The sequence below is a fragment of the Ostrea edulis genome, chromosome 3 (assembly GCF_947568905.1).
Source record: "Ostrea edulis chromosome 3, xbOstEdul1.1, whole genome shotgun sequence".
Taxonomy (NCBI): Eukaryota; Metazoa; Mollusca; class Bivalvia; order Ostreida; family Ostreidae; genus Ostrea; species Ostrea edulis.
The window spans coordinates 76,769,658-76,794,436 of NC_079166.1; the positions used below are offsets into that span (position 1 = coordinate 76,769,658).

The 24,779-nt window shown below is 34.7% G+C and overlaps 1 protein-coding gene across 4 annotated transcripts in view; it reads right to left on the reverse strand.

Moving 5' to 3' along the window:
- Positions 1-3,490: 3,490 nt before the first annotated feature.
- LOC125676217 (uncharacterized) overlaps positions 3,491-24,779 on the reverse strand; it is a 35,484-nt gene continuing 14,195 nt past the window's right edge. The window contains exons 2-10 of one of the 4 annotated variants that reach the window (XM_056159075.1): positions 15,913-16,092; positions 13,870-13,974; positions 13,679-13,745; positions 13,350-13,600; positions 13,085-13,117; positions 11,865-11,891; positions 10,840-10,968; positions 4,224-4,322; positions 3,491-4,056 (exon numbers count right to left, since the gene is read on the reverse strand). In XM_056159075.1, the coding sequence (XP_056015050.1) occupies positions 3,917-4,056; positions 4,224-4,322; positions 10,840-10,968; positions 11,865-11,891; positions 13,085-13,117; positions 13,350-13,600; positions 13,679-13,745; positions 13,870-13,974; positions 15,913-16,090 (1,029 nt within the window). In that variant the 5' untranslated portion in view covers positions 16,091-16,092 and the 3' untranslated portion in view covers positions 3,491-3,916. Of the gene's footprint in view, positions 4,057-4,190; positions 4,323-9,517; positions 10,721-10,839; positions 10,969-11,864; positions 11,892-13,084; positions 13,118-13,349; positions 13,601-13,678; positions 13,746-13,869; positions 13,975-15,912; positions 16,093-24,779 lie in introns of those variants that run through there. The other 3 variants (XM_056159073.1, XM_056159074.1, XM_056159076.1) reach the window with 3 other exon arrangements.

Below are 24,779 nucleotides of genomic sequence, written 5' to 3' on the forward strand. Positions count from 1 at the left end.
ATACATTGCAAGATCAATAAACTATTGAATAATTGAGTTTGCGTATCAATTCTCTAACACCCATTTGAGTTTTCTTGGTGTGTTTATCAGCTGTTTCGTCATGCTTGGAACCTTACATATTATCTGTTGTTTTCGCTAACACCTCCTTTTCAACCAAAAGTATTGTTTATCAGGAATATACTCTATAAATGATGAAATCGTGGTCTCCAACAGAATTTTGTAACTGTTAGGATAATTCTACTGGCTTACTTTAATTATGCAATCTCCTCACTTGTAACTATGGTATTTTTATTATATCACCAACATCCATTCAATATATCCAGATGTTAATTAACTAGCTGAAATCATGAACATTAATATCCTAGGAATATTCTTTACTATGTCACACAATCACGTGACTCAATATCCATACACGGAGATGTTCCAGTAATAACTAGTTCCATATAAATATTAGATGTCATGCAGTTGATATTTTAAGTAGCTAAAGAGCTAACTCTTATCTATTTCAAATATAGTATGGTTTTATTAAAACCAAATGTCTCCCCTCCTCCCCAAATTGAAATTCCTCCAAGTTACACCTCTTTCCCGTAATGTACTGCATATGATATGAGAGAAAGCATGGACAGGATCATAGACATTATGAACTGCACTTTGTGCATAGAGGAAAATATGGAAAAAAGATTCAACATCAATGTGACCAATGCCATTGCTGCATATGATAATAAAATAATTACTGGTATGCTGAAGTACTAGTAAAATATGCACATGTCCTTCTACATAAAATACTATAAAACAATCTTCTTAGATCCATTGTAAAGTTTAGATCCCCAAGTCAAAACTATGTCAGAATGTTAATAAATGGTAATGAACTGTTGTTCAAAATGTCATGGTTATGTGAAAACATATCTATACATGTATGTAGGAGAAGTGTTTACAAGCTATTTTACACCCTTCATCCCTCTTAGGTCCACTATAATTTTAAGGATAATGATTGACACTACTGTTCCTACAATATGTATATCTGCAAATAGCAACGAAGCATTGTACACAGTTTCAAGATTATTGGATAAGCCATATAGAAGTAGTATTCACAAGCTTTTTATACAGCTCACAATTATATTATATTTCCTATACCCTTTAAGAAAATAATTGGATCCCCATATGCCGACAATATGAAGATTTGCATATCACATATATCGACAATATCAATATCTGCATTTCACGTATACTGACAATATGAAGAGATCTCAAAAATGTAGACCCCATGTCACAATAGGTGTGGGACGATACAGATCCTTCACTGCTGAAAGGTCGTAAGCGTCGAGGATGGAGCTAAATTAGCAGCCCGTAATTAGCAATGGGGACAACTCCATATGAATGAAAAAATTTTGGAGTGGGACGTTAAACAACATACAACCAACAATCGACATATCCCGTGAGGACCCGCGTTAGAACTGGTCCTCAGTACCCCTTGCTGGTCGTAATAGGAAACTAAATGGAGGAGGGGAAATATACAAGAGGTTATGGGCTACACCGCTCACCTGAGTCACCTTGGCCCACATTATTCCTTCAATCTGGGTTCAAAATCTTGGTGTCATGTTTAACTCCAAGATGGATATGGAGAAACAAGTGAACTCTGTCAGCAGATCTTGTTATGCACAGTTGCGGCAAATAGGCCATATCAGAAAATATTTAACAACAGAAGCAACTAAATCTCTTGTGAACTCCCGAGTTACATCAAGGTTAGATTACTGTAACGCTCTCCTGGTTGATGTTCCAATGAAAGTCCTGAGCAAGCTCCAACATATTCAGAACACTGCCGCACGTCTCATATCCAGGACCTCTCGTTACAACTATATCACTCCAATACTAAGAGAACTACACTGGTTACCTGTGCAGTATAGGACACAACATAAGATACTTACTTATACTTACAAAGCCTTACATGATGAGTGCCCAACTTATATCAAACAATTACTAGAGGTATACAAGCCTACCCGAAATCTTAGGTCTATAAAACAATCAGTCGCTTTAGTTATTCCAAAAAGTCGAACCGTAACATACAGAGATCGGTGTTTCAGAACAATAGCTCAAAAACTGTGGAATGCTCTTCCAGAACATGTAAGGGACTGTAGAACACTGTGTGCTTTCAAGAAGTCACTGAAAACACATTTTTTCCATCAAGTTTTCCAGGACTAGTTTCTATCATTTCAGTCATTCGTGTAGGTTAGATTCTGTGAAAAACTGTGAAATATATATATATATATATATATATATATATATATATATATATATATATAAAAGGAATTGTATGTTTTAATGTATTATACCCGAGACATTATATGCTGTGTGTGCGTTTGTGTATTTCATTATTATTATTTAAATACGCCCTGAAACTGATGTTTATTATTATCTAGCATATTTATGGTTATCTTGTGTGTTCATGTTTTATATGTACAATGAGGATAGGTACAGCTTTTAATGTTTTATTTATTTTCTATGTATTATGTGTATAACATTCTGTTGTAAGGTATATATGCATTGTGATGCACCTTTGGGCGTACATAGTGTATGAAAAGGGTGCTATATAAATATGGTATTATTATTATTATTATTAAAAAGTTTTCCATAAATATTCGCTTGTTAAACTTTGATTGTCTATTGTTGGTTGGTTGCTTTACACATCTGAATCTGCACTATGCCAGGAAGCTTTCATGTAAATGTTAACTTTTATGGCTCAATGGTTCTTCAGAAGAAGAATTTTTAAAGACATTCTCTGTGTATTAGTATGTGATGTTATTAGGAAGTTTTCATGTAAATCGGTAATTTACTAGTTCAGTGGTTCCCGAAGAGAAGATTTTAAAATAGTTTCCATGTATATTTGTAAAATTTTGATCCCTTATTGTGGCCCCATCTTACCCCTAGAGATCATGATTTTAAGAAACTTGAATCTGCAATACGTTAGGAAACTTTAATGTAAAGTTCTACTTTCCTGGCCTAGTGGTTCTTGAGAAGAAGATTTTAAAAGATTTTCCTACATATTTGTCTGTAAAACTTTGATCCATTATTGTGGCCCCATCCTACCACTTGGGGCCATGATTTGAACAAACTTGAATCTGCTCTACATCAGGAAGCTTAAATGTAAATCTCAACTCTTCTGGCCAGTGGTTGTTGAGAAATGTTTTAAAGATGTTTCCTGATATATTTGTATGTAAAAAATTGATCCCCTATTATGACCCTATCCTACCACCGGGGGTTATAATGTCAGGAAGCTTTCATGTAAATTTCGATTCTTCTAGTCCATTGATTTTTAAATAACACCACCCTATTTTTCATTTTTGTGATTATCTCCCCTTTGAAAGGAGGATGGCCCTTCAGAAACTGAAAGCCTTACACTTAAGTATGCTTTTCGGCAAGTTTGGTTATAATTCGCCCAGTGGTTCTGGGGAAGTAATCAAAAATGTGAAAAGTTTACAGACAGACAGGCGGAGAGACGGCGGACAACAGGCGATCAGAAAATTTCACTCAAGGCTTCAGCTCAGGTGAGCTAAAACTATTGGGAAAGGTTTATACTATTTGTAGCACCGCTCCTGTTTAGCCCAAGATATCAAACTTAGGCATTTTATTTATCGGGGTTTTGTGTAAATGATGGAACAGTAAAATCCCAAATGACAATTTTTATGAATTCTTCACAGAATATAAACTTGAGAGTAGGGCAGACCCGGAACCCTGGTATGAATTTATTTGTCTGTTTTACGTCCCTAGAAAATAATCCACTTATGTCACGAGTCACATGGTTCTGTCTCAATGTATGTTCAATGTCATTTAAAGGTCAAAGCGACAAAATCATGATAAAGAAAGGGGAATTTATTGACTTCCAACAAAAATGATGCTAAACTTCTAATAGCAGGTACTCTTAAACGAACGGACAGGTACAGCTTACTGTCAAATAAATTAGAATATTACCTTGTATCATCCATTCTTTCATCGACATCGCGCCATCGTCCCTGGTAGACTTATCTTCTCTTTTTAATGTAGGTGGGTCGTCATCAGATACTGTTAACATAGTATTAACAAAGTAAATATCTAGTCAGACGACTGTTGTCTACCACATACATTTTTGATAATCATAATTAAGTTAAGATATGAAAATATCGATAAAAATATTCAATGATTACTTTTATCTATACCTTGTTTCAACAGATGTTCAGATTCAGAAATACCTGCAGCATTGTTGAGGAGAGGTTCACTTCCATTTTCCTGGTTTCCAAGATTTTTTCTTTCTCTGATGTCGTCATCAACATGTAGTGAATGGCGTCTCTCTACAAAAAGAGGTGGGTTTTTTTTTTCATTTTTCAATAGAAATTTCAGAGGGAAGATGGAAACACACCCAGCTTTGTTTATCTAGAACATATGACAGAATGTTTTTGAAATATTTTTGGAATGTTCTGTCATGTTCTTTCTTCCATAAATATCAAGTCAGTTATGTCGACGCTTAGTGTAGTTAAGGGGTTGTTTCTGAATTCAAATGTGTGGGTATCGCATATAATTACGTCTTTATACAATGTCTCAATCAATGGTGATGACAATATTACTTGGTCGCTGTGTATATTTGCCTCATCAAAAAGAGGAAAAGAAGAAACTTTTATGTTAGATCATTCCATGCATTGATTGTAAATAAAAGACATCAAATATAAGGTGTTTTTTTTTATTTTATACTGTGTTATAAAGTTAATGACAAAAAGAAATACTATTATAAAGATGCTGGTGAAAATCTGAATTCAACCTTCCCTTGTTCCCAATTAGCCTTGAAGTTCCCAATATGTCATGTACACATGTAGTAATACATACAGGTAGCAATATTCCATTATCACTTTCTTATAGTGTGTATATATCTCAACTGATTCGCTACGCAATAGCTTGTTCTGTGTATGATCAGTTTTTAAATCGAGGCAGGCTACTGCCAACCAATTTGATGGTTCAGAGGTTTCAACACTCTCGTTTAAAGTCAGCATTTTGCAAATTTACCTTATCACGATATAGGGCTCACGGCGGGTGTGACCTGTCAATAGGAGCTGCTTACTTATCCTACGCATCTGATCTCACCTCTGATATATCCAGGGATCCATGTTAGCTCAACTCTCTATTTTGTATTTCTTATGAAATTAAATACTGTTCGTTATGTTCGCTTCCATATGCGTGAAGAAATATTTTCGAGAGGGACGTCAAACAATATCCAATCAATCACACAGTCAACCACCACATGATACAGTTACAATACAATCTACTGAGTGTATTTTGTTTATTGCTGCTATAAGATATATTTACAATAACTGCTGCATTTAAAGTCATGGTTTTATCACATTAACTGGCCAATTACATTCTTATGTGAACATATTTACACCCTCAAAATAAGAACTAACTAGAGAAGAATATGTATTTATAAAATGCATGATAGGAAGATTATCTAAACTTTTAAAAAAGTGATATGACATTAACTACACAAGAATACTGTGTTATTGGAGTTTGTTTATACCAAAAAGAGTTGTCATCTTTATTGACAGGCATTGTAGTTAGTAATCCACCATATTACATCCCGTTCTGTGAGAGACAACAGAAGTAGTTGTTGTCATTTCTTCATAATTTACTATATTTGATGGATTTCTGAAGCAGATTAAGAAGTACGTGGGGTTTTCTTTTTGTCAGTGGTGTTACTGCATTTTGTTTTTCAAAACAAATACGGATAGTAATCAAATGCTTTTACTAAAGGTGATCTTGGTGTGAACGTGATATTTTGTGAACTCTCAATAAACCAAAATGCTTGTCAGACCTACTGAGGAATTATTCAAAGGGTCACACAACAGATGCAGCAGAGGAAATCAGTGAGTTTAATGGTTTTCACGACGTTCTTAAAAAATAGTGAACTATGAATTCAATATTGACATTGTAAACAACATGTCTGCAAGTGCATCAGTTCCATTTCCACAACTTAAAGACGTATTTACAAGTGCCACCATGAAAGAAAATGTAATTACAAATTTTATTAAATAGTAAGATAAAACTAAAAGGAACTGAAACAATGTTCCTATTACTAATAATGGTTATCTAAATTGCTATTTTTTTTTTTTTAAAAATAAATTCATTAAAAGTGCTATTTCAAATAAATTTGATGATTGTTTTTACTTTTATCCGTCAGTGAACTATAAGATTGTATTGCATTACTTATTGATATTTTTAGATGTATATGAATTATGGTCACTATTTTCAAATATCTAATAAAAACAAAAAACAAAATATGGTAAAATCTGCAGCATATCTGATATCAATCATCAACTTTTACAGTATTACCCCGAGGGTCGTACGCTGATATTGGAGTATCGGGTTAATATGGGGTATGATTCAGATTTTGCCATGTGTTATTCTCTATTTATCGTCCCTTGTATATAACTCTCTAGACCAATCAGATAACGCGTTGTATATAACTATCATATTGAGGTATTATATTAGCATATGTTCCCTTTCCATCATTCATCTTTTTTAATATTCCATACATTGCAAGATCAATAAACCATTTAGAACTTGTATTTACGGAGCGATTCTCTAACACCAATATGAGTCTTCTTGGTGTGTTTATCAGCTGTCTCGTCCTGCTTGACACCTTACATATCTTTCTTTTTAACTTACACCATTGCTTATCAGGAATATAGTATATAAATATATGATGAAACCATGTTATGGAAAAAGGCACATTAACTGTTTCATGTTTCTGCAATCTTCGAACTTTTAAATATGCTATTTTTTTTCATCATGTCACCAACATGCATGTAAATAACCGAATTTGAATAACTAATTGACAATAGTATCCTATAGGAATATTCTTTACAATGTTACACCATGGTAACTCAATATCCACACATATAGATGTTCCAGTAGTAATTGCTTATCTACACGTGTTTGATTACATGCATTTGAAATATGAAGTAATTAGAGCGGTAATACTTTAAGATTTCTTTCAAGTATAAGTTGTATCTATTGAAAACAAAACCGCCACGGTTGTCTAGTAGTAGAGCATTCGCCCCGCATGCAGAAAGTCGGGCTTCGAATCCCAGATGCAACATACCTAAGTCTTTAAAACAGGTAGTGGCAGTTTCATTGTCAAACGGTCGGTATCAGGTGTGCATGTTACAGGTCCTCAGAGATGACCTTAAACGAATGCCCCGTGTCACAGCAGGTGTGACACGCTATTGAACCCTCATTGTTGAATAGCCGTAAGCGCCGAACATAAGCCTAAATTTGAAGCCCTAAATTTCTATTGGTGACGTCACCTCACGAGTGAATGTGGTTGATTGATTGTATCTTGCTTAACGTCTTGCTCGATAATTTTTCACTCATATGGAGACGTCACCAAGACAGGTGAAGGGCTTCAAATTTAGGCCTATGTTCGGCGCTTACGGCCATTGAGCAGTGAGGGTTCTTTAGCGTGTCACACCTACTGTGACACGGGAAATCTGTTTATAAGGTCATCTCCGAGGACCCGTGACATTCACACCTGGTCCCGAGCGTCGGGCGATGGAACTATCACTACCCGTGTTAACGACTTGGGTCTGTCGCGGCCGGGATTCGAACCCCGGCCTATCGCATGCAGGACGTACGCTCTAACCTCTCGGCCACCGTGGCGGTCCCCGAGTGAATGTGGGATGTGGAAGGAAGCATAAACAGGATGATAGAGATTATGAACTGCACTTTGTGGATTAAGTAAAAAAATGGAGAAAAGATTTAACATCCATGTTATCAATGACATTGTTTGATATTATGAACACAATAATGATTGCTATCCTAAAGTACCAGTAAGAAAGTGAGCATAATATTGCACATAAAAAGCTATTAAACACTCATCTTAGATTGGACCCACTGTAATGTTTATGAAAATATTAGATACCTCAGTCAGAACAATGTGAACGCCATTAAACGAAAATGAAGCATTGTACATAATTCCAAGGCTATGCGACATTTTCCATTTGTATATATGTGTTAGAGGAGAAGTGTTCACAAACTATTGTACACCCCCATCCCTCTTACATCCACTGTAACTTTAAGGATAATAATTGAACCCCTTGTTTCAACAATATGAACTCTATCGGATAAGCCATATAGGAGAAATATTCACAAGCTATATTACATCCCCAAACCGTTTTAGATCCATTGCATGTTTTAGGAAAATAATTGCATCCTCACATCCTTGCAATACGAATATTACAAATGGCAATGCACCATGTATACAGTTTTAAGTTTATCTGATAAGTCATACAGGAAGAAACGCGTTTATTAGGTTTTGTGAGAGACAAACGAACAGACTGGTAGTTTAGCAAACAGACAGACATAAAGTCTAATTTAAACATGTCCCCCATTGAAGAGGGAAAACATAACATTTTAGGAAAGGTGTATACTCATATATTAATATATCGCTCTTGTTAAGCATTAATCACCTGTACCAAATTTAGGTTCTTGATTTATCGGAGGAGTTTATGTAAATTAAGATATATCTGGTGTGTCCAGGGGTTCGTGTTGGCCCAACTCTCTATCTTATATTGTTTATAGGAGTTATGAGATTGATTACTGTTCTTCATCTTCACCTTTCATCAAGTATCAGGTAAACAATCAATACACATCTGACAAGAAGACGTGGAAGAGCAATATATGTGTATTGTCATTTCCCCCTCAAAACAAGAAGGAACATGTGACATTGGTAATGCAATATGAAACAATCAGGTTTTTTATCGGTACCATTTAATGGCCCGATATTCTCTCCAATTCAAAATGGGAAATTTTTTTTATTTATTTTATGGAAACAATTATAATACCGAACCTATTTTGCTCAAAATCAATCATGCAGATTAAGATGCCCGAAAGGGCGAATGAGGGGGAAAATCGCATTTGTGTAAAATAAACATTTTAGGTATTCAATGGAGAGAGTGAGTTGTTATACACGTCTTCATTTATTAAATCAAGAATTAGAAAAGAAATACTGTGATTTTTCAAGAGGTAATTCGCTTCATTGTATTAGTACATGTTCCGGTGTTTAAACCTTTACTGAATTTATTGCGGTGTGGTGCTAGCTTTTTATAGAGGTAAACCTGATTTGTGTCCAAGTCATATCACAATTGGAATCAAAATAAAAATAATTTTTAAAACTCTTTTTTCTATTGTTATTTACTCGAAAAGCTTTCATATAGTTTAATCACAGTTGTTTTCAAGTCATGTCACGCAAAAAAAAAAAAAAAAAAAAAAAAAAAAAAAATTTAAAACATGTTCCTTTATCAATCTAATGTATTATTTCTATGGAATTGTGAAGTGTTCTAATTCAAAAATATTTTTTTTTTTAAATATTCTTGATATCTTTGAACTTTTTGAGTCACGTATCACCAATTCATTTCACTCTGAATATTACTTAAAGTTACAAAATGTCGAAGAAAATGGCCATATAGATAAATATAAATTTTGCATAGGTCAAATGTTACCTAGGTATCAATAGAAAAAGTTATCATTACTCAAAATTACTTTTTAAAAAAGAACAAAAAAGCAATTTATGTTCACATGAAATTTGTATAGGGGATGCTTACTCCTCTGGTGTGCCCAGTGGTCCGCGTTTGCCCAATTATCAATTTTGTATTGCTTATCGGAGTTATGAGATTGATCAGTTTGTTATCTTCACCTTTCATATACATATGCATATGTGTGACACGATGGTACTCAGAAAAGGGCAACACATCTTCAATAATTGCTTTGAAACTGAGGTAACCATCAAATAGGGAATATTGAGGTGAATATCACAGCGAAGATCGATGTCAACACGTAATGCTACAGTTGAACAGCTACTACTAATATGTATCAGCGAAATAGTTTTCAGAAAAATATATTTATATTCCGCAGTTTGGAAGTAGAAAAACCCATATATGAGCAAACCTTCTTGTATTCCGTAGCTCAGTTATTGTTACTGGATAATCATTGAAATGTCTAATGATTTAGCACACCACGTTTTAAGTAAACATGTCATTTATCACCATGATCAACACAAGTGACGTAATAAACCACGTTTAAACAAAATGACGTAATAGACCAAAATATACAAACATTCGTTTACTAATGGATAGTTTGCAAATGAGCAAATAAACATGTGAATTACACAAATTGATCCCGGTCAATATACACTTAAAATAGTATTAATATTTGATATGAAACTGAGCTAAACACCAAATAAGGGAAAGTGAGGTCAAAGAAATTGTTAAGGTAAAACAAATATCGATACAGTTGAATAGATGCCTCCAATATGCATCAGCAGATAAGACATGATAAAGATATTTTGAATAGTTTCTTTGAAACGAGCTAAACACAACGTGACACGGAAGGACAGACGGGAGGACGGAGGAATGGAAAGATGGAAGAAGGGCATGACTTACACTCAACATTCCGGTCATATCCATGACGGGGCATAAAAACGACAAAAATGATAATGGGAGGGAAATAGATTGATTTCCAACAAAAATTATGCTAATCTAATAGCACGTATTTATGGAGAAACTGACATGGTAGGTACAGTTTGCTGTCAAATAAATCAGAATCTTTCCTTCCTCCCACTCGGACACAGGGATAACGTCATACACCAGTGTGTCAGTTTCCGTCTCAGTCTTAGCATGTATTGTAAGTGGTGTGCCATCAGATACTGTTGAGATTGCAAGGACGTTTTTTTCTAGTCAGGAATCCTTTGTGCAAAGTGTGTTATCTATGATCGAAATTAAGTTGCTTATAGAAAAAGCTATAACAAAAATATTCAATACTTACCCTCATCTGTAAGTGTAAATTCAGAAACACCTGCAGCATTGTTGACGAGCGATCCACTTTCATTTTGTAAGTTTGCAAGATTTTGTCTTTCTCCAATGTCGTCATCAGACGGTCTTGAATGACGTCTCTCTACAAGGAAAAATAGTTTTTCAATTGTCAATAAAAATACCAGAGGAAAGCTCAAGACACATCCAGCCTTTGTTGATCAGGAGCCTTTGATAAACACCTCCTCAATGTTTTGGAAGGTTTTTGACACATCCTTCATTTCATAAAAACAAAGTGAGTTATGCGAACGCTTACAGCGTAGTTTGGTTTTATAGCCTTGCCTCTGAATTCAAATATGTGGGGATTGCATACAACTCAGTCTACATAAAATGATTCAGTAATGATGACATTAATTTACTTTGTATAATGATGTGCACTGTCTGCATAATCTGTGAAAAAGCTATATTTTGTTGAATTATCAAATAATTTTGTTATTGCATATTGCATTATGAAGCTAATGATGAAAAAAATGCTATTAGGAGGATGTCAGTGAAAATCTTAGTTTCCCTTATTTGGTTTGAAGTCCTCATTGCTACAAGTAAATAATTGTTGAAGTGTATTGGGATACATAGATCGAGTTACATTATTTTACGATTTCATTTTTTTGTGCTTTATGTAGTTTAGGCTTCGCAGCCTAAAATATAGCTTCCGGAGAAAAATCACCATGCTACAATTACGACATCACACCGACACTGAGTCCCAAAGAACAAGGCTACATTCTACATCGTAGGGATAATACCATTCCTCGTATCTCACTGTAGCTACTTCTGTACACTGTATCATGATTGTATTTCGATATGGACGACAAATGTCTTATTGATATTTTATAAACAATGTTTTTAATTTTAATATTTCCAAATTTAGTTATGGATTTGTAGAATTTTCTGTTTCCAAACGTATTTTCCACAAAACATCCATACCCGCAAGTATATAATACATTGTTCAGAGCTTTGTGATTTCATAATGGAAAAATGAATTACCTGGTGGCTGCGTATTTTCTGTCTCAGCTACAAAATAAAAATAGTTTTATTAGATATCAAGGTATTTGAGAATATGCCTTCTTAATCTAATTAGATTGATACTTTCTTAATGAATCTGTTCCATGTTGGAAACCAACCAACAAATTTGTAAAATAAGCTACATGTATGTGAAATGAGATTATTCCGCAATTTCACATATTATCTATGGGTATTAAGTATGGACTGATATATTCAATGTAGAGATAATACGTTGATTTTTCTACAGCACATATATGAATGATTGATATTTATCAAGGCTGTTTGCAAGTGTGGGGGAAAAGTACTTTGAAACATTAGATTTGTTTTACTATATGCCCATATGCGTAGTATTGAAATAGTTCATGATAAATATGAAATTTGACTCTCCCTCACACGTCCATGGCTAAAGTTGGTATCTCTACCACGTCTCCTGTCCAAATGGATGTCCATTACCCTATTCGGACAATGCATTATAAATAAAAAGTGAGTTCGATTGCTTCTATTTTCCTATAATTTGCATAAAATGCCTAACTTTTACAGTTTGATAAAGATATTCTTTATTCCTATGAGTCTATAAAAATGTCCAAATAATACGGCATATATAACTTTCAATAGATAAATCAATGAAACGTTGTTTTGTCCACTTTTTTTGTCTGGAACAACTTGTGATACTAATTTAATAATATAATATTTCCTTGTCCTATGTTTAACGCTAAATGTAATATTTCAGGGTGTTGGTTTACCAGAAAGATGAATTTAAAGGGAAACTGTCATGACGGGTGCATTATGATACTTATCATTTACTCTATACTTTATGTTCATCTTTTCTTTGTTAACACTCAGAAAACGCATTATTATCGGTGATGAGGACATTACCTTCCTCGTTGGATTTTTACCGTGTTTCTATCGGATGTGGCTTGTTAAGGTACCTATTTGTTTTGTTTATTTTTTTTTTCATTGTCGAGGAAAACAATGACCAAGACACTACAAACATATTTGGGATGTACTTATACGGAACGAATGAAAAACGCCTAATTGATACCATATTGTGATCAGTTTTGGATACGACACACATTTCAGGATGTTTCATTGAAACTGCAAAATTGTCAGAATTTGAAATTATAATGGCTGTTTGAAATTCCATCTTATATAAATATTTATATTCATATTTCTAAATTAGCAATACTGAAAAGATCAATTACCTAACAACTCCACCTCTGCCTCCTCTGTATTGCCTATAAGAAGAGACACATGTTTATGCAATATTAAGGCATTGAGGAATGGGTTTTATTTTAAAAGAAGATTAAAAAGAAACCATTGCGGATGAAAGTTGTTACACATACAACTCAAAATCATGATTTTGTTTCTAAAGCATATTTCTACATAACATGACAATGATTGTACCTGATTTATCCCTTCTCATCCGTTTCTTTCTCTTATTAATACATAGTATCACAATGATTGTACCTGTTCTCCTCTGTTTCTTTCTCTGTTTCTTTCTCCTTTTCCAGACAATAAATCCTATTACTGTTAAGACAATTCCAATTCCAATGATGACGACACCAGCTACCAGTCCTCCAACAATCGCCCCAACAGATCCGGCGTTAGTAGGTAGTGTTGTATAGACACCTTTCTCTGTTGTGTTAGAGAATTCAAAGGACGTCATGAAGCTTGCTGTAGAGCTTCCCCACGTGTCCTCTGTAGTGAACTGTCGTGTTCTATAATAATTGTAATAGATATTAAGTATAAACCAAATATATCAATTTATCATGTTATCAATTCCTGTCATCACTTACTTATTTGGACAAGACGGGTCAGCAAGATAACATTTGTAGTCTGTGTTGATTCTCTGACAGGCAGGATCTAATAAAAATGGAATGGTGTAAATATTCTAAATTCTAAATTCTTCTTTGATATCATATAAATTGCATCTCATTGTTGAATGGGAAAGCATATGAAGATCATATTAAATCACTAATTTTCTTACATCTGTATATTTCATTTCTACCGTAATGTATCTCTGGACAACCTTCAACAAACCCTGTACAACTTCTTTTAACAAGTTCTCCTTCGCTGACTTCCAAACAATTACCTAATGAATAAATGAAAATCAGGCATTACAACAGAGTTATTATAATGATGGATATTACAAACTATAACTTTCAGCCACATAACCCTGTTACATCATCAATACAAGCTGTCACTAAGGTTAAATGTTGCCTGGTGTCTTTGGACCATTCTTTACACAATGCCATTGACTGTTTACCAGATCAAAACACTTGGCTCATGACGGGTGTGCTTAATCTACGTATGCACCTGATTCCACCTCTGATGTTTCAGGGATCCGTGTTAGCCTGCTCTTAAGTTTGTATCCTTTAAAGGAAGTATGCGATTGGTCCCTGTTATCTTCACTATCCCATTCATAACAATTCAGATATCACGTCACATGTATATTCTAACTTGTATTAACTCCATAACTACATGTTGCAGTTCAGTCTAAATGTTTTAAGCATGTTCTCATGTCCCTGTCATTACTATAAATTCTCATACTGTGTCCTTGTGAATGCGTTTCTACTATTTACAATATCATGCTTGGTTATACACTTCATCGCTAACTTTAAGAAGGGAGTAAAATCGTTCCTCCAATGTCCCTGATATTCACCCACTCATCCTGGACTATGTAAAATATCATATAACTATCCTTCAGTACTAGACTTATTATACCGTTGGACCTGGTCATCCATCCCTTTTATTGCACTACACAGTAAATCATTTGCACCCCTTGCATACTAATACAAAATGGTTATGATGGTATCTAACAATAGCGTGATGCAGTCTTGCAAATGGCACTAAATGTACATGTAGTTGGAAATGTCTACATGAATTTAAAGAAGGACAATATCCGTGATCTAAAATGCTACAAAATAAAGGGACGCGATATGAAAATATTATGTGTATGATATATGTATGGTCATCCCCGTACCATGCGAAGGATTACTTAAATCGTTGAGATCCGATTAAATTGACAATCATTGAACTGCCATCGGTAAATATGAATGATGCATAATGTAAATGTGTGCTGCCGTAGTAAATATCATCAGCATACATGCATATGTATAATATTTGAAAATATACAAAAAATCAATTAAAGACATCCTGGTAACCATGGTATCCTAAGTGAAAGCCTACACATTATCATGTGAAAAAAACATTGAAGTTTTCTATTCATATAACTAACTCCAACTACAACCCAAATTCCCATATACATAGACTATGCTGTGTATTACTATGTTTCCCTCCATAGATCCTAGTATGATTTAACCCATTGGTACCAATGGATATTTTGTTTGCACATATCATTTCCATATTCCTATTTGGTGTTGAGTACTTCTCAGGTTTCGGTTTTAACGTAGTTCCACCATCATGTGACGTCATTACATTTCAAAAAGTCAATGCTTTAATCAGATCTATGCATGGCAGGAACATTTTTTTTTTTAGTCATTTTCAATAGTTATTGTAAAAATCGTGTTAACCATAATATATTTCAAAATCCAAAGTTATCAATGAATAATCAAATATACATTTCAAAATTTGAATCCAGGGGCAATAAATCTGTTTTCGTTGAATCATTTATGAAGTCCATTGAGCGATATATTTTCTTTCATTTTCAAAATTATTTTGTATATTTAAAAAAAAAAAAACAGTTTCGTGAAATTGTTATGGATACTATTATATCCAGATTTTGCGAAATTTTGATACTGCAGTGAAAAGAAAATTGCAATTTCCTTACGTTGATAACAGGCATATGTGTACTAAGTTATAAAAAGGATTAATGCCACAACATACGTCCTTTGCCACATGTTTTTATTACTCTGATATATTATTCGAAGAATCAACAATCAAATATAACATGGAATTTATAATTCTAGAGGGGTGGGATCACCTTTACATATATATTTTATAAATGAATAACCTATACATTTGATTTCCATTAGTCCAGGATAACAAAACTCCAAAATTAACTACTTACCCTTTTCAACAATACCCATGATCCCATTATTACAGAACTCCACGAGGGCAGTCTTATTAACGTTAGGGACACAAATGTACTGGTCATTTCCATACTTATCCCGGCTACAGTTCAGATTGGAGGACGCTTTGGTAATTTCTGTAGAATTCGCAGGACAGGACTCAACAATGCCACTCATAGCTATAATCATCAATAATAATTTGTTACAGTAGCGGTATAATTTTAAATATGTGTGTGGGTGAACATTGAAGTACATTGTGCGTACACATTGTTATTAAACTTTCTGTAAGTAAATTGATAGCAATGTAAAGAACACACAGGTATTCTAAAATGCACATGTATGTACATTGAGTAATCGGAATACCCAACCCGACTACACACCCCACCCCCCCCCCCCCCCCCCTCTTTAATATGGAATTTTGTAATGATTGCCAAAGCAAAGATAAAATTGCACACACATTGAAATTCGAATTATATCATTGAAGGAATTGTGGAAAGTTGTAGAGCATTCTCGCAGGACACAAATTGGAAGACATGACAGTAGCGGTTATTGACCATAATATTCACTAGACCGATGTGGATAGAAAAAAAAAACAAGGATAAATTAGGATAGTCAAAAGAATTAGATGAAAATTTAATAATTTTGAACGAGAATATGGGGAAAAATACAGTGTAGGGATATATATTACAACATAACGTACACATGCGATGAAACAATATTGGGATGTTCACACATATTATTAAGAGCCTGTCTAGCGAAAAAAAAAATCTTGCAATGCTGTTAAAACCGTAGGTTACTACATCTTGATGAAATTTGGTGTGTAGGTAGACATCCAAATTAGTAATTAAAAAACACTTCCCAAAAATTGCTATTTTCAAACATGGCCGCCATATGCAGCTCCAATACGCCAGTTTCGAGATACGAACTCTTCTGTATAGGAGGTGCATTTAGTGGAACTTTGAATGCCTAAGTGGGACAGAGTGGATATGCAGCCAACGAGGAAGACAATGAAATGTATTAAAAGCGGCTTCTATTTAAATATATAAATGTGGGAAATACTAAATACTATCGAAAGAAATGTTTTACCGAAGAGGAAACATACAAACAATGTCATATTTGCAAGAAATATCTTGGATATGGTACTTATGACCAGCGAAATAACGTGATAGGATAAGAATTATCTGTATTTAATTACTCCCTAAATACTTATCACTTACTTAGTTTGTGTATCAGTCGAATTCGGGTTATCAAACAGCGTATGAGAAACTTACTGAGTACATTCACTTGCGCTGTGATGAATATCTGTCCCACTCCCGCGAGTAAACAAATTATTTCGCACCTTACTATGTACGAGAGTTCTCCAAAGGGAAATAACTCGGACGTATCTCGAAACCGGCGTATTGTATTTTGCATATTTTCATCAATATTATATATAAAAATCCAGAAAAGGGTAAAAATCAATTAAATTATTTTTTTTTCAAAAGTATTTCAAAGTTACAACATACACTCCTCTTCCAAAAACGACATAAGCCATAATCAAACATGAAACACATCGAAGGGCAGACAACTCCTAAACATTTGTAGATTGCCAACTTTTCAGAAATGAAGAAAAGTACAAATTGGAAGGGTCAGATCTTCCAAATCCAGGCTAGGAAATAATTCATTTTCATACCACTGTCAAAATATACCACTAAACATCATTAAACCATATTATTGAGTATATGAGATATTAGGGTTTAGATAAATTCTGTTTATAAAATAAATCTAGAAAAAGTTATGTGTATATCTATATTGATTGATTCATTCATTCATTGATGTTTACCGCCACACCCAACACTTTTTCAGTTATCTGGTGGCGCCCAGTTTTTATTGGTGGAAGAGAGAACCCAGGTACATTGTATCTGGGTTATCTCTTCCACCAATAAAAGACCACCGACATTCCCAAAGTAAACTGGGAAACTTTCTCACTTACCGGCGCGAGCGGGATTCGAACCCGCGCCGACAGAGGTGAAATACCGTGTGATTTTGAGCGTGATGCTCCAACCAATCGGTCACGGAGCCCCCCGTGTATATCTATATTTTTCAGCCAAAATTAAATTTAAACATCATGAAATGAATTTCATACCAACAGCACACAATAACCTTCCAAAACTGATATAAATCATAATCAAACATGCAACATATCAAAGGACAGATAACTCTGAAAAATTGACGTATTCCCAATTTCTCAGAAATGAAGGAAAAGTACATATTTGAAGGGTCAAATCGTGCAAGAACAGGCTAGGAAATATTTGTTTTTACACCTATGTCAAAATAGACTACCAAACAATATTAAGGCATATTATTGAGCTTGGCTTTTAAAAATCATATATCTCTACTAGGGATTAGATAATGCCTTTTTAAAAAAGTATTGAAAAAAGGTTGTGTATACATTTATGTTATTAATCTAAAATTAAAATTATACATCATGAAATGAATCTCATAGCTACAACTGACAATAGCCTTCCAAAATGGTATAAGTCATAATCAAACATACAACACATCAAAGGGAAGACAACTCTTAAAATTTGGCATATTGCCAATCTTTCAGAAATGAAGAACAAGTACATATTTGAAGGGTCAAATCTTTCAAGAGCAGGCTAGGAGATATTATATATATATATATATATATATATATATATATATATATATATATATATAATCAAGTGAGATGAACGTTAACTTAACGCTTTGTTCACATTAATTCATGAACATAACGTTACATTAAAGTTAATCCAAATCCGTTCATATTGAATTTGACTACGAACAGCACAAAAATGCTTTTCCTTTCTTAAATGTTTTGTTTGATAGTTCCCAATCTGTGGAAACCACGATACTGTTTTAGATTTGAGGCAAATTATGTGAATCGCGCTAGTCTCAAATCGAAATCCGTTTATATTGAGCATGAACAACATTAAAAATATTGATGAAAAAATATATGGGATAATCGAGTTAGTTTTTTAAAGAAAAAGATGTCAAAAATTGATAAAAACCACCGAAGCAGCAGTTTTTAACAAGTAACGTTACAAGTATTCGCGGCGTCATTCAACAGCCTTATTCATTTACTTTTTATGTATCGCTTTAAAAGAACTCAAAAACAACGTTATTGGCTCCTGGTATTGAAGGGGAAATCAAATATGTATGAACGAAATAATCAATTATTTACAAAGTACATATCGGGAAAATGTCTTAATATATATTATGGATGTGTACATTTATTGCGTTATGTACAATATATCTTAATTGAGTTGTGCGGCTGATAATCGAAATTCTTTTCTTCTTTTGCAACCACATGATCCCAGTAACAATCCATAAAATAATATAATGGTATAATTTTATTTTTGAATTCAATTAAGGCGATTTTTTATTTTTATATTTTATAGTTTAATCACGCCTTAAAATTCTAATCAGAAATACAACTAAAGTTGTCTCTATTTTATAATGTATTTATGTTTATTTAGCACCCCCTCACTAGCTGCAATGATGTAGCCTTCTCCGATTTTTTTTTGGGGGGGGTACAACTCCTTAGGATCTCCGTAATGGTGCAAATGCAGGAGTGATTCACCCCCGCAACATTTTCGATCATTCTAAACATTTGCTAACTTTCTTTTCGTAAATAAAATCTTATTCTATCTTTCTTAGTCAATATATATAAAATTACAACCTGCAACTTGCGATTTGTGAGGCTCTATTCTACCGTTTTCAACAATTTCGATGTAATCCAATTGCACGATTCATATTTGTGCGCCATGATTGATGACTGAAGTTTCAACTTCTGATTGCCAAGTTATTTGCATATGCCATATAAGGTAGTATTTACATAAATGGACAAGTACGGAGGGGAAAGTTATTTCATCGGTATTGAAAAGGTTTATATTTACAGTGTAATATCAAGTTGAAAAACGAACAGCAGAGTGTACATTGTTTCTGCAATCTTATGGTATTCCTTTCTTTGCTGGAGTGGATCGAGTAAGTACATTTTGGCTCAGATTGTCAATGTTTAGGTTTTCCGATCTACCTTCGAGATCTCGCGATAACAAGCATGGCGGAGCAGACGAGGAATTTTGCATGCTGTACATATGTTCAATGAAAAACACCTTTATTAGACATGCCCGAGCACAAAGTTGGTAGCTCTTTTGGTGTAAACAACATTTGGGACTAAAACACGGAGCTTATTATCGGTTATTCATAAAATTAATTTGCACCATTACGGAGATCCTATGGAATGGTGGCCCTATACCGAAAACATCAGAATAAAAAAAATCGCATAGGGCTACATTAGTGCAGCTACCCCCTCACAAACACATAGAAATGCTCACTTCCCAAGCCACGCATCCCCTCACAAACACATAGAAATGCTCATTTCCCAAGTCACACATCCCCTCACAAACACATAGAAATGCTCACTTCCCAAGCTACACATCCCCTCGAAAACATGAATGAGGTTTAAAACTCTAATTATTTTTAACTTGTACTGCAGATTCACTTGAAACTCCAGCTACGTTTTCTCATTTTCAACCACCTTCGCTTTCTTGTTTTATTGTTTTTTGTTTGTTTTTTTCATTTAGAGTCTTCAGCCTGTTGCATTGTTTGAAATAACTGTGAGATTGACCGCCCGAGATGCATACATTTTACCATGGTATAGACGCCCGATCGGACGTCAAAATTTTTTTGCTAAATAAAACTAAGATGAATCAACTTCATCATTTTACCTGTAACAAAATGGACAGACCTGGTCACTTTAGTACAATTTACTGCATATTCTACCGCATATCAAAATTTCAGTAAATTATAATGTTCTAGAAACGAATTAGGTCCATCGTACTTCATTAGAAAATAAATACATGTAAACGTGATTTTTGAACATGCCGTTATTTTCTTAGGGCTAGTAGGTCTTTGGCAGGGCTAACAATTCTTACAAACAGTCAGCCCCGCATGTCTATGGCATGTGAAACGTTGCAATATTTGATCTTTTCCATTTGTATTGTATAATTTTCCATTTGTATTCTATATTTTTCATTTGCATTGTATAATTTTTCATTTGCATTGTATAATTTCCATTTGTATTCTATATTTTCCATTTGTATTGTATAATTTTCCATTTGTATTCTATATTTTCCATTTGTATTGTATAATTTTCCATTTGTATTCTGTATTTTCCATTTGCATTATATATTTTTTTCGCGTTTGCATTGTATAATTTCCATTTGCATTGCAAAATCTTTCATTTGTATTGCATGCAAGGGATTTTTTATTTTGATTTGTTACGAAGGATTTCATTAGTTTAGGTCCCACTTACATTTAACCGTCACCAGCTGCAGGTGACGTACCACAAATAGACTTACTATGCTACATGTACGGACACAGTGGCGTAGCAGTGGGGGTTCTTTAACGTGTCAAAGCCTGTCGCAACACAGGATGTCTGCTTTTAAGGTCACATTATCCGAAAGATCCGTGATTCTCACTTTTAGATATCAATGCGTATGGGAAAGTATTAACTATATTGATGCAGCCATGACACGAGTAGAACATGCGACTTCACGGTTACGAACCAAAGGGTATATCACTGAACTACCGCGATCGGTTCCATATAAGGACTAGTTGATCATACATGTACCTAGCAATGAGGAATCTTACGCCGGGAGACCCCCCCCCTCCCTTTACAAATATGATATTTTGTTTATAGATGTCGAAAAAGCATGCATGTACGTTTTATTTTGTTTCAGGGGACTTCCAGGGGCGGATCCAGGAATTGTGGTTACGGGGGCGCCACTTTATGAGGCAGGGGTTCTGGGGCCGCCTTGAGGCGGCCCCAGTGGGTCCAGGGCGAAGCCCTGATAGGATTTCAGGGGGCGAAGCCCCCGGAAGCTCCTGGATTTTACAGATTTTATAGGGCTTGAAATATGTCATTTTTAAAAAAAGGAAATTAGTAAATTGACGCAAATTTTAAGGGTTTCTGGAAAAATTAAGTTCTCTCAATAAAGTAATTCAAGAAATCAAAAGATTTTGTCATTTGTTTCTCCGGGAATGGAAGATATTATTACTTCTTTTATCGTTTAATACATTTTTCTAAACAAGACACCAAGATTTACCTTAAATTTGAAAAAAAAAAATTGAGGGGGGGCTGCGCCCCCTTATATCCGCCACTGACTTCGCCCCCCCCCCCCTGCACCCTCCACCAAGGCTTTGCACTGGACTCACTAGGGATCTTAAGGCAGTCCCCAGACATTCAGCAGTTTACTGCATCCTTTCGTTCAGAATTATCTAGATCAGCCAGTGGTTAAATAGGAGACTAGTCTGAATATGCTGATCACATTAGACGCATAAAGGCGATCAATTAAATACGATACATTCCTGCGAAACGTGGCTCCTGAACTTTACCTCTTCAACATCTCGTGCATTACCAAATTCGATAAACGATAATTATATTTTCCCGCGTTTCGTTAGTAATAGCGGGAAAATGTTGTATTGACGGTACAGTATATTGTACAGGTAGAATGGAATGATCCATTTTTAGCCAATAGAATGTGAGTTAGAAAAACAGGTTTTCGAGCTGCAATTCAGGTATTCACTTCTAGCCGCCGTTCGTCACGAGATAGACGAAATGGACGCCCAAGGAGTTCAACGACAGATTTACCCCATCGCATCAGATTCCGACGACGAGAAGAAAATCATCAAAGCGCAGTTTAGGGCTGACAGAAAAGTAAAAGACGTAAAAAAGCAACGCAGGGAACTGAAGGAAGCCAAGAGTCCCTACACAAAGCCATTGTTGTCGTCTCGGACAACTCCCAATTTATCTATCTGGAAGCCCGGCCACTGTTATCGATGTAACAAAAGGGGTCATTGGAGAAAGGATTGTACAGATAAATTAGATGATAAGATAAGTGCATTTGTTCATCAAGAAAATAATTTGAATACACTCGCAAATAATAGCGATAATTATGATAATGCAATGAAAAATCATACAAGTAATATGTGTATTTCACCTGTTGGTCGTTTAAAGGAAAATATAGGTCAATGGCGTTCGATTGGTGCAAACAGGTATATTTTAGACACTATTGAGTATGGTTACAAAATGCCTTTGTTTACCACACCAAAACCGGTTGAACTATGTAACAATAGATCTGCGTTAGAGAACGCTGAGTTTGTAGATCAAGAGATTGAAAAACTGCTCAGAAAGAATTGTATTGAGGTGTGTTCAAGTAAACCGAGGGTTGTAAATCCATTGACGGTAGCGGGAAACAAAATAAAAAAGGTTAGTATTGGACGCTAGGCACGTGAATCCTCACTTCTTTAAATATAAGCACAAGTATGATAATGCTTATGTTTCAAAAAGCTTATTTCAAGCAGGTGATCATATTTTTTCATTTGATTTAAAGAGTACATATCATCACATTATGATGCATGAACTAGACAAGGAATATCTGGGTTTTAAATGGAGAAGTAAGTATTATGTGTTTAAAGTGTTGCCGTTTGGGCTCAGTACAGCAGGTTACATATATTCTAAGGTTATGAGAGAAGTGTTGAAATTTTGGAGATCCAAAGGTTATAAAATTGTCATCTATTTAGATGATGGAATGGGTGGAGCTTCAACTTTGCATAAAGCAGAGTTGATGAGTTTAGAAATTCAAAAAGATTTGGAGAAACTCGGGTTTCTAATCGCAGTAGATAAGTCATTGGGAGCCAGTGCAGGAACTGATATGGTTAGGGTATGTTTGGAGTACAGTAAACAACAAAATATCGGTTGCTATGCCTAGGGTGAAAAAACTTAAAAGTTTCTATAGAAAATGTTCTGGAAGGCTACAATTCTGGAGTTGTTTGGTTTGAGGTAAGAAATATCGCAGCAGTGGTTGGACAAATAATCTTAATGCAGACAGTACTGGGTGGTGAGGTCAGACTTAGGACAATGTATTTATATGCATGTATTTTGAATCGTACCAGTTGGAATTCAAAAATAATGTTGTCGACAGAGGCAGTAAGTGAACTTAGATTCTGGGAAACATCAGTGGAAGAAATGAATAACAATGGTACCCCATTAAGTCAGTTGACGGAGTCTGAGGTAAACAAAGTGGTAGTCTATTGTGATGCCTCAGACACGGGGTTTGACGGTCATTTGACATTATGCTCAGAGGGTGGGCATACTGATTTAGAGTGGTATGGAGTGTGAAACGAATGGGAAAGTAAGCAAAGCTCTAATTGGAGAGAGTTTGAGACAGTTAACAGAATATGATCAAAGTCAGTTGACAAAGTTGAAGGCATGTCAGTTGAGATCAATTCTGATAATCAAAATGTGGCGCATATATTGAGAGTGGGAAGTAAAAAGAAAGTTACAAGACATTGCAATGTCGGTGCATAGTATGTGCAAAGACAAGGCCATTCAAATAGAAGGAAAATGGATACCTAGAGAAGAAAATCGTAAGGCAAATTCTTTAAGTAGAATTACAGATTGTGATGACTGGTCAGTTAAACAATGTGTATTTGATTATTTTGATATTATATGGGGATCACACACGTGCGATAGATTCGCCAACTTTTATAACAGTAAGTGCAAGAATTTTAATTCCAAATATAGGTGTGAGGAGTCAGGCGCTGTAGATGTGTTTTCTCAAGTGTGGACATATGATGTCAACTGGATTGTACCACCGTCAAAGTTAATTCCGGAGGTAGTAAGGAAAATTGAGAATGATGAATGCAGTTACACGTTGGTTATACCGGAATGGAAGTCCGCTCCCTATTGGCCAATGTTGGTCGATATGGAGGGAAATTTCAAATTTTACATTAAGAATTTTTCGAGAATACAAAATGTGCATGCTATCTGCAGGGGTAA